This window comes from Eumetopias jubatus, unplaced genomic scaffold (assembly GCF_037043125.1).
Source record: "Eumetopias jubatus isolate StellerSeaLion01/CBP00866 unplaced genomic scaffold, mEumJub1_p1.0 scaffold_10, whole genome shotgun sequence".
In the NCBI taxonomy this organism is placed as follows: domain Eukaryota; kingdom Metazoa; phylum Chordata; class Mammalia; order Carnivora; family Otariidae; genus Eumetopias; species Eumetopias jubatus.
This window is the reverse complement of record NW_028274816.1, coordinates 83,314,217-83,324,837: the sequence shown is the minus strand read 5'-3', so window position 1 is coordinate 83,324,837 and position 10,621 is coordinate 83,314,217. Positions and strand designations below refer to the sequence as shown.

General features: G+C 64.4%; 1 protein-coding gene across 1 annotated transcript; it reads right to left on the bottom strand.

Moving 5' to 3' along the window:
• Nucleotides 1-308: 308 nt before the first annotated feature.
• On the bottom strand, nucleotides 309-6,783 carry CBX4 (chromobox 4). The gene is made up of 5 exons (XM_028112711.2): nucleotides 6,469-6,783; nucleotides 6,278-6,321; nucleotides 5,070-5,135; nucleotides 2,803-2,869; nucleotides 309-2,539 (listed from the first exon to the last, which is right to left on the bottom strand). The coding sequence occupies exons 1-5, from the start codon at nucleotides 6,781-6,783 to the stop codon at nucleotides 1,127-1,129; spliced, it is 1,905 nt and encodes a 634-aa protein (XP_027968512.2). The 3' UTR covers nucleotides 309-1,126.
• Between the last annotated feature and the right edge of the window lie 3,838 nt (nucleotides 6,784-10,621).

The following is a 10,621-nucleotide window of genomic DNA, read 5'->3' as shown; positions in this document are numbered from 1 at the left end:
GTCGGCCAGCGCCCAGGGCACCGCCGGCCCGAAAGCCCTGGGGGCGGGGGCGACGCTGACATCCCCTCCCCCCGTAGGAATTCCTCTCTCCGTGGGAGCGCCTCTCGACTTCCGGGGAGCAGGGTCACTCCCTTGGCGCGGGCGCCTCTGCCCGTGCAATCGGTCCGCTTCGCCTTTGCAAAAGGTTTAGCGCAGGACGCCGGGAGGTTTCCTCCCCGAGACCTAAGGTGTAAGTGGGGCGGGGAGAGGGGTCCAGCCGCCTCTCGAACCTCCAACGCTCCGTCTGCGCTAATCTCAAACAGCGAAAATGCACCTTCAACATCTCCATTTAATATTTACATTCAAGCAGGTAATAATTGGAAGCTTATAGTTTAGACATTTCTAGTAGCAGCAGTTTCTAGAGAGCTCGTTTAGCCTTTAAACAAACTTTTTTTTTTTTTTTGCACATAGAAACAACACATCCATGTGTACAGTATCAAAAAATATATACCAACGTTACTGGTATTGCAGTTCCAGGAAGGGGAGGCAATGAAATCAACCGAAATACTGAATGAACAGGAAGAAAGGTCAACAGAAAATAGTTTGTCTGATATAGAATATAACATGATCTAGAGGAAACTCCATAAATCTAGGTTTTTATATTTCAATATATAAATACCTACAAATAAATATATATATATCAGCCCGAAGGGGGTGGTCGGACCTTTTGAGCTCAAACAATACATTTCAATAATAACACCACGTACAAACGGGAGTAAAGTCTGCACTCGACAAGTTAGCACGGTTAAAATATAATACTATAACTCTGAGACCGAGGCGCTGTGGCTGCCCTGTCAGTCCCGGAGGTCCACGAGGGAGGGGAGGTCCAGCGCGGGGATGGGGCAGGTCGGGGGCGAGACCCGCAGGCACCGCGTGGAAGGAGCCAGTGCCGGCCAGGGGGCAGGCCCCAGCCAGGAGCCGACAGTGGGGTGCAGAGGGACGCGGATACTGCGGCTCCCGGGCGTCCACGCACCAGGGCAGGCCCGGATCTCTCGTAGCTGGCTGGCGAGAGAGGAGGAGTCCGCCCGTAGGCACCAGGTGCTAAGTCACCCGCGGGGATGACGCTTCCCCTTCCGAAGCCCTCCAGCTACACCGTCACGTACTCCTTGAACGTGACGGTGAGGCAGTTCGCGGTGACGTCGGTGATAATTATATTCCCAAAGAAGGGCTTGAACTCGCTCAGCGGCTCCTCGGGCTCGTCCTGGGCCTCGGCCGGAGGCTTCTCGGCCGCCGTCACCGGCGCAGCTGCCACGGCCGCCACCGTCGCGGGCGCCTCGGGCTTCACTTGGAGGGCGCTTGGGGGCTCCCCGGCTTCGCCGCGCGTCTTGACGCAGCGCAAGTCTATGGGCTCGTCCAGATCCGAGTCCAGCAGGATGACCTCAGGCTGGGGGAGGGTGGCGGTGGGGGGCACGTCGGTGGGGTGCTCGGCGGCCGGGCTACCCCCCAGGCAGGTGGGTGTGCTGATGCTGCGCGCCGTTAGGCGCTTTTTGCAGGGCTCACGCTCGCCGTGGGTCTCGGAGAGGCAGCGCTTGCGCGCGTGGGAGAGATTTAGGCCGACCGAGTGGTGGTGGTGGTGATGGTGGTGGTGGTGGTGGTGATGGTGGGAGGGCGGGTGAGAGCTCCGGGCCGGGTCCCAGGCCAGCAGGTCGGGCTTGGTGGTGAGCTGCAGGGGCTGCTCGCCGAAGGCCTCCTTGGTCGGGGACAGCTTGCGGGAGCCGGCGTCCTGGGGCTGCGGGTCGCCGGCTCCTGGCGCCTCCTCCTCCCTCCTCTTGGATGGCGCCTCCGCCTTCTTCTCCTCGGCCCCTGCTGCCTTTTTGAAAGTCCTGTCGGCCGGGGGGTGGCGCTCCTCGGCGGCCCGCTTCTTGTGGCTGGGGGAGCGCGCCTCGCCCTCGGCCGCCTCGCCGGACTTGATCTTCACCGCCTGCATGCCATTCTCCATGTATTTGCTCATGACGATCACGATGCGCCCGTTCTTGTTCTTGTTCTTGACGATCTTCATCTTGCCCCCAATCCCGTTGCCCGTCACCGCCTCTTTGGGGGCCGGCGTCATCCCATTGGGAGGGCCCTTCTCGGAGCCCTTGCCTGGAGCCCCGGCCGCACCGGCCAGGGGCTTCACAGCTCCCAGGTAGCCCTTGGCCCCCGCGCCGTGGGCCCACTTGTCAGGCGGGTGGCTCTTGGCGCCCAGGTCCGGGCAAGTGGGGCTGGGCGCCTCCTTGTGGCCGCCCTGGTACTGCAAGTCGTACATCTTGGGGTCGGGCTGGTAGGGGTGGTGCTTCTTGCTGTTGAGCTGGTAGTAGTACTTGCCGCTCTTGCCTGGCGGTGGGGGTTTGCCGGCTCGCTCTTTGCTGTGCGGCTGGTACTGGTGGTGCTTCTTGCTGTTGAGCTCGTACTGGTGGCCCTGGCCCTTGCCCTGAGCGCCCAGCTCCAGCTTAGAGCGGTTGTCTGCAGAGGAGTCCTGGAGTCCAGTCAGCACGTTGGAGCGCCGGGCAAAGGTAGGTACCTGGGGGAAGGAGGCAGGGATGCGAGGGGAGGTGAGAAGAGGAATAGGGCCGGCCCCAGAGCATGTTTCTAGCCGCAGGAGTGTCCCAGCCCCACGCGGGTCAGCAGCGGCCTTACAGGGCCAGTGTGTTGGAGGTCAAGTGGAAAGGAAGTGGAATTGGGCGCTCTGCAGAAACTCCCTGCCCTCTGGGCGTGGAGGCAGCTCAGGTGACAATGGCAAGGGAAAGACTAGTGGACAGGCCCGGGCCCAGCAAGTATATTCACCTGCACCACCAGCGGCTTGGGCTTGGGTCCTCTCTTCCGATATCCCATCAGCTGCTCCTGCCGTTCCCTGGTGGGGGGTGGGGAGTGGGGGAGGGAACAGAGGGCAGCGCTGTTAGCCTCAGGGTCACCTCCCCTCCTGCTACGATCCAACCTGCAGTGACGCCTGCCCCCCACCCCCACCCCCCTCCCGCGAGCAGCCAGGCCAGGAAGACCCAGAGGGATCAGGGCTCAGGGCAGAAGGTCATCGGTGCCGCCAGCTGGACGCCTCGGTCCGGTCCCAGAGTCCCGCTCTGTGCTCCCAGAGACCCTCCTCTGCCCAAGGGGTCCTCCGCGAAGGGCTCCACCATCTCTGATATCCGCACCTGAACTGGCGCCCCCCGCAGCCTTGCCTCTAGGCCGGGGAGGCGGCAGCTGGGCGCTAGGTTGATGGCACTGGCGCCCGCTGCCTTGGGCCCGCGGCCCTGCGCAAAGTGAGGTGGGCGCGGGGGTCCAGGGGATGCAAACAAGCCCAAACGAGGTGTGCGCCGAACACGTCCCTCCCCGTCAGAGGCACGGGATGCTAATGACCTCATTAAGATTCAGATAACGAGTGCCGCCGGCAGAAGGGAGGACTCGTTTTCTTAAAGGCCAGGCACTAAACAGGGGGAGGGGCTGCGCCCTTGTTTACACGGCGGCAAATGAGCCAATTAGGGGCTGGGGGCGGGGGCCGGCCGCAGAGGCCATGGCCTGGCCAGGTTCGCAACCACCTGGTGAACCGGCTCTGGGTCCGCCTGGGCGGAGCGGCTGGGCGGAGCGAAGCCGGAGCGGTGCGCACAAGCACCGCCTCCTCGCCGAGCTGGGCTCCGGGCCGCCTTGATTTCCAATTATTAATAAAGACCACCAGAGGTGGCACCGGTCACCACGGCTGCCGGGCTTCCGCCGGCGGCCTGGCGGAGGGTGACCCGAGCCTAGGCGTCAGATCGTCCAGCACTGCCCAGCCATCCATGGGAGAAGGGGGTGCCCCTCCTGCGTTTGCAAAAGTTGCAACCTGTTCCCGGGCCAGGAACTCGCTCTCCAGCGACCCCAGGCACCCCTCTGACCGTGGGCGAACCCAGGGGAGTTCCGCCATGCCTAGGGGCCCGGGCCGGGGCCTGACTCCAAAGTTGCGTGGCATTGCAACAGCCTGCGTTTTAATTCTTCAGGGACCCATTATGCAACATGGCATCAGCCGCTGACATGGTTACAGGGTGGTGAACTCCCAGGTGGAACCGGGGCAGGAACCCTTCTCGGCGCCCCCCTGCGTCGCGGGAGAGCAACTTCCCCGCTGGTTGCTCGCTCGGAGGGTCTAGAGTTTACAGTTTTAGCGCCAAATGCGGCGCAGGAAATCATGCAAAATAAAAGGGGGAGGAGGGATGGAAGGCAGCGGGGTGGCCGAGCTCCTCGGACTCTGGCCCTGCCTCCCCTCCTCGCCCGCCCTCCCCCACTTCTGTCCTCCCCGAAACAGAGAACCACAGCCACCGGCCGTGGATCCAGCTGCAGCAGCTGCAGCGTGACAAACATCTGTGCGCACAAGGATGAGCCCCTCCACCACCAGGCAGCTCCCCTCCCACCGAGGAACCAACCTTTAGGCCAAGCTCCCCCTGCCCCAAGGACGGGGGCCGACACCCACCGAGGAACCCAGTGGGGGGTGCGAAGGGCACCCAGCACCAGACAGGCTCTACCCCCTACTGATCCCAAGCTCCCTGGGGGGTCGAAGGTTGGGAGCAGGGTGGTTAAGGCCTTATCAACTTTTCTCCAGTCCCCAACAGGTTAAACGCAGTTCCCTGACGTCCGGCGGTTTCACAAGGCCAGCTCCCTTGGAGCTGTCCCGAGAGGTGCTGGTGCCAAGAGCCCAGTGGTTACGGCAAAGCAGCACCTAGGCTCCGGGGGTGGGGCTCCAAGGTTGCGTTGAGAGGGGGGCCCGCGGGGGGCCAGAAGCAGCCTCGAGGTCTCTGGGCAGCGGCAGGGCCACCCGCACTCACCCTCCTCACAGTTCCCCCCAAAACACCAGCCTCGCCTTCTCCGGCCCCGCCCCCTCCCTCCCCCCCCCCCCCCCGGCTGCCGCAACCGCCAAGGACGTTGGTTAAGAGAAGCCGAGGCCGCAGCCGTGCCTGTGCAGGCCCGTCGAGGGAGGGGGCTCCCGCCGGCCCCCTCCAGGCCCTTTCCCTCTTTCCTACTGCTGCGTGGCCCCCTCTCCCATTCCCATATACGGTCACGGCTGCGGGCGGCGGCTGCTGGGGGACGCTCACCTGTTCTGGAAGGCGATCAGCAGCCGGGGATCCAGGATGTTCTCCTCGGGTTCCCACGTGTTATATCTTGCAAGGGAAAAGGGAGGGGACACGGCGTAAAAAAAACCGAGCCAGCTTTGCGGCCTCCAGGTGGGTAATGACATAAGACCCTACTCTGTCTTCATGAACCGAAAGCTATTTAGCTGTGGATGTGGGAGGTGGAGGGGAGATTTCTGCAGGCCTGACACGGTCCCCGACACCCCCCCCCAAGTCAAAATAAACACACAAGGGCAGGAAGAAAGGGGAGGGGTAAGGAAAATGAAACTAGCAGTTTATTTTGCAGTTGTCAAGAATTTTAAGCATGTTACTGCGACATGTTCCAAAGCCACTTTGCTCACCAGCAACCCTGCGTGCAAAGCAGCGGAAAGGCAAAGTCGCAGTCCCCCTCCTCTCCCCAACCCCGAGTCTCCGCGAGGGCTTCAGCTGTTCTCCATTTGACCCCTAATCCGATCACCGTCAGCCAAGCGGGGGCCCCCCCGCACACCCCCTCTCAGCTCTGGAGCCCGGTGTCACCGGCAAGCACCCCCAAATACTCAGCAACATAAAAATATGCCTCTGTGTGTGCGCGCGCGTGTGTGTGTGTGTGTGTGTGTGCGTGTGCCTGCGCGTCTGTCTCCATCCGGTGCCTTCGCATTTCAAATTAAAAAAAAAAAATCCCCACCAAAAGCGTCGCAGTGACAGTTCCCAACATTTTCTGCCTTTTTTCTTCCTCTCCCCGCACCACTAGGAGGGAAGAGGCACACAATTGCATTTTCGTCGCTTTTTAATTTTTTTTTTTTTTTTGGTTTTGCAATATGGAGCCGTTCGGTGGAGGGAAAGGGGAAAGGAGCCATTTTCTGCTGCACATCAGTCAGTGCCTGCGCCCTCCCTCCCTCCGCCGGCCTCCCCGGCTCGGCCCCGCGTCTCTCGAGCTCCTCCGGCTCCTTTTAGTGCATAAATTAGTGATGGCATTTCCCGGAGAGCGGAGCACAACACAGGGCGCCGGGCTCGGGCTCGGCGGCTCGGCTTCCCCAGTGCCTGCCACCGACTTCCCCACCCCCTCCTCCCTCCACCCCACCTCCACCCCGCCTCCCGTCCGCTCCCCCCACCACCCCACCAGCTCGGCGGTCCGGAGCCCGGGAGCCCCGCGCCTCGGCACCCAGCGCCCCCGCCCCTCCGCCGCTACTTACTTGGGGGACCAGCCTCTCCATTTCACCAGATACTCCACTCTGCCCTGAGGGGGGGAAGAGACAGCACTCCATCAGCTTCCGCGGGATCCCCGGCTCCGGCCCGCAGCCTCCCCACCCCCTCCCCGCCTCCTCGCGGGCTGCTCCGGCCGCCGCTCCCTCGCCGCCTCGCCGCCGCCCCCGCGCCGCCCTACCTTGCGGATCCGCTTCTTCTCGATGCTCTCCACCGCGAAGACGTGCTCGCCAACAGCTGGCAGCTCCATGGCCGAGCCGGAGCGCGCCGGGGCGCGGGCGGCCGGCGCGGCTGCAGACGCTGCTGGCTCCTGCCGGCGCCCGACTGCCGCCCGGGCCGAGGCGCCCCTGTCGCCCGCGCCGCCCGCGCCGCCGCCGCCGCCGCCGCCGCTCTCCCAGCACAGCCCGGCCGCCCGCCGCTGCCCGCGCCCGCCCCGACTCCCGGCTCGCGCTCGCTCAGACAACTGAGCCCGGGCCGCGGCTGCACAAGAACTCATGCAAATCCGGACGTCAGCGGGCGGGGCCTCGCCGGGCCCAGCTCGGCGTCAGGGGGCGGGCCGCGGCCGGGATTGGCGCAGCCGGGCCTACCGGAGGCCCCGGGCCTGGGCGGCGAGGGGGAGAAGGAAGGACGCGGGAGGGGGCCGGAGGAGGAGGGCGCCGGGGAGGTGCAGGGGGAGGGACCCGCGGGCCCGGGAGAGGGAGGGAGCGGGACCCGGCAGGAGAGGTGTGTCGGCTGAGGGCGCAGAGCGGGCGGAGAGCTTGACACGGCCGGGAGGGTCTCGGCGGCGACCCCTCGCCCGCAGCTCGGCGCCTGGGCCTGCCCCTCCGCCTCTCATTTTCGGTGTGCACCGCCCGGGGACCCCTGCTGGGGGCCACGGAAGCATCCACTGCAGTTTCCAGTTGCACAGAATTGCGTCATGTGCGCACACAGGGGGAGCCGCCGGCAGGGGGCGGAATCGGGGCAGGGGTAGCTCGCGCCCCCCACCCTCCGTGCCCCGCCCCGCGAGGCTTTGGGCATTTAGGAAGGCGAGGCACGGAAGAGAAAGGGCAGGAAGAAGGAGACAACTGGGTTCAGAGGATCGCCGGGGAGGGCGGGAAGAAGAGGCGAGGAAGAGGACGGAGGAGCAGCCAGTCTAGGGCCCTAGCGCTCCAGAACCTTACCAGAGGGGGTTCCGAGTCCGATCCCACCCCAGAACCTGACCGGCTCCCAATTTACCCTCGGCCCTGTCCTTGGTGGGGCAGGGGCGGAAAGCCTAGTTTCCAGCAGCAACCCCGCCAGCCCCAACCCCGCGGCCAGGCAGGACGAGAGGGGGCGACTACAGAGGGGGTGCAGGGGATGTCCAGATCTGCTTGGGGGACCCAGGGGACTTGGTGAGGTCCCAGGAAAGGCATCGAAGGAGGGAGTGGGGAGGGCTGAGAAGAGGTTCAGGATGAGCCAGCGGCACATCGAGCCTGCACAAAGGGGAGGCGAATGCGATGGCCGAGGAACCAAGCACTCGTCAGGACTTTGTGTCCCTGGTCCCCGACAGCCAGCCGAGCCGAGGCCCTCCTGACGCAGCCTGAGAAGCCGCTGAGTGTGAAGTTTAGCACCTCCGGCGGCGAGACGGCGCGTTCGGCGTGCCGCTCCAGCGTCCGGCTGGGGGAGCTGCTGCGCTCCACGCGGCCTCCCGAGGGCGCCGCCCGCGGGGCCGCGAGCTCGCTGGGGTCGCGGCGAGGGGTGAGGGGACCTGGGGAGGGTGCAGGAGGGGCAGGGCGCGCTTGCCCTGGGGTGTGTCTGGGCCCCCTGCTCCTGGCCCCTGAAGGACTGGGAGCAGGAAGCTTGCGCAATCCCTTGGCTGAGCGTCCATGGAGAAAGAAAAAGAGCAAAAGCCGAGCGAGAGTGGAACGCGCGAGGGGGGCGGGCAAAGAGCCATCCGGGTCTCCGCTCCCGCCCTGACACACGTCCCAGAATGCTGGGTGGGGACTGCGCGGGGGCTTGAACGAGCCGGGGAGGGCCGAGGTGCTGAAGCGAACCCCCAAAGCATACTCGGGGCTCGCGTTCTCCCAGGAATCCAGGAGAAGCCTGGAGACAGTCTGGTGTTTAAGAACGCACACGTTGACTCCATTCCACCACCACCTCGCAGCTCCTGCGGCGGTGGCCGTTTCTGTTTCGGTGTCGGCCGCTGCCCAAGACGACTAGCGTGGCTCCTCCCTTCGAGCGATTCTGGGAGTGGGGGCTCGTCTTCTGGCGGCATGAGAGAGGGGCTCGGTCTGCAGTGACTGCTCTCTGACAAGCTCGAGGCACAAACGCAAGAATCCTCGAGGAGTCGGGGTGTGGGGGGGCGCGGCTGGGGCTAAATGGGGCCGCGCCTGCCTGTAGTCCTCGGGTGGGGGGGGCTCTCCGGGTTTATAGGAGCTAGGGTAGGCGGAGTTTTGGGGAGGGGGGACACAGGGAAAACTTCTTTCTCCTGTGTTTTGGGCTTTTTTTTTCCTGACACTCTTGGCCAGGGCGAGGAGCTCTCGGGTGGGACGACTTAACTACGGAAGGGAAGGGACCCCGAGGCTGGCGCGAGAACGACAGTCACCCCTACACGTAGAGCCAGCTGCTAGGCCATAGGCGCTTTCAGTCTGTCCGGAGGTATGAGCGACCTTGTCCTGGACAACCCCATCGTCCCGGGAGGGGCTGAGCTTCCCGACACTTCCGCCTGCCCCCTGACTAGAAAATCCCCTGGAAAATCTGTCTCTAGTGGGTGTTTCCGCGCCATCCTGGTCAGGCTGCTGTAGCCTCTGCGCAGCCAGGGGCATCGGACTCCGCCCATCGAGGCCCAATCGCTCTGCGCCCGCACCTCCCGGGCCCACGCTCCAGACCTCGGGGGCCACGCGGCGGCACCCGGTGCCCCGACGGCAACTGTGCGCACGAGCCGGGCTGGGCCTGTGGCCGAGCTGGAGAGGAAGGGTGGCTCTCGCCGGCCAGTACACCGGATCTTTTCTGTAGCTGCTTGTTTGGTAGTGCAAGCAGCCGTCAGGCTCCCCAGACGGCGGGAGGGGACGCCCCCAAGCTCCTCAGAAGCCCCGGGAGTCCCCGGCCGCCCCCGCTCCTAGCCTTTCTGCGCCAAGTGACCGAAATGCGCAGGCACCGGCAGAATGCGTCAACTCTCCCCTTCACACTGTTATTTTGTCCTCGTGGAGGGTGGGCGGGTATGGAGAGAGGCGGACTCCCAGAGCCCCAGCCTCACCTTGGCCTGGCCCTAGACCACCCCTCACCTGCCAGCCGGTATGGGGAGGAGCTCAGGTCTGCGGAAGCACCAATGGGCTGCATGGAGGAGGCAAAGACAGAATCTGGGGGGTGCGGGCGGAGCGGGGAGCGCCCTGGAAGCTCCCCTGAGGCGTCCTGCGAGCTCCTCCTGGAAAGCCTCCCGTATGGCTTCCCCTACCATTCCACCCCGTCTTGACCCCTCTGAGGGAACCGAAGGCGAGTGGAGCGCAAACTCGGGATTCCCAGAGCCTTCAGCAGGGGCCCCTGCCTCCCGGATATCCCGAGCCCCTCGGGGAACCCCGGAGAAGGGTCGCGGATCCGCGCATTTGACGCTGCCCCCTTCCAGCCAGGGACGGATTGCGCCCCTGGGTTCTGCTGAGGGGCAGAAGCCTTCCGGGTGCCACCTCAGGCTGGGGCCCCCAGGGGCCCCAGGGGCCCCGAGTGAGGAGCGATGCTGTCTCCCTGAGCCACAGCCTCCCTCATGGAGGGGAGAGGGTCGAAAGAACAGACCCTGGAGAAGCCGGAGACTCAAATGGCCCTGGGCCAGAGGGTGGTGAGATTCCTGGTCCCTGAAGGGGCCTGACCCACACCAACCCAGGGAAATAAACGACTTCGTAAATCTCCTCCCTGAATGGTCGCTCCCTGCAAGGAGTTACCACTTCCCGCCCACGGGGCCCAGGTCTGAGTTCTGCCCGGAAGGGACCGCCTGTGACTTCCCCGGCCAGTTCTAGACTAGCAAAACTTTCGAGTTGGTGTGGCTTTCTGGGTCCCCGGAGGTGGGTTTCCAACAGCCAAGGGAGAATTTACTAGCATAACGACTACAAAATCTACCCAGGCTTTAACAAGGGCTCATTTCTCTCCTCCGTTCTTAGTTGAGGAACTTGTCTCTGACTTCAGCACTGGCGTTGTAATTTTGCATTTTTAGCGGTGTCTGACCTGGCAGGACTGTGCGTGGGGGGCAGGAGGAGAAGAGCGGGGAGGCGGTGTGGGAGCCCTGCACTCCACCGCCTGCACCTTCTCGGAGGGATGGCTTTGTTCCTAAGGGCGCCCCTCCGCCCTCTCTGCCCTCACCCCCATGTTTGTGCTCTTTGTTACACCGC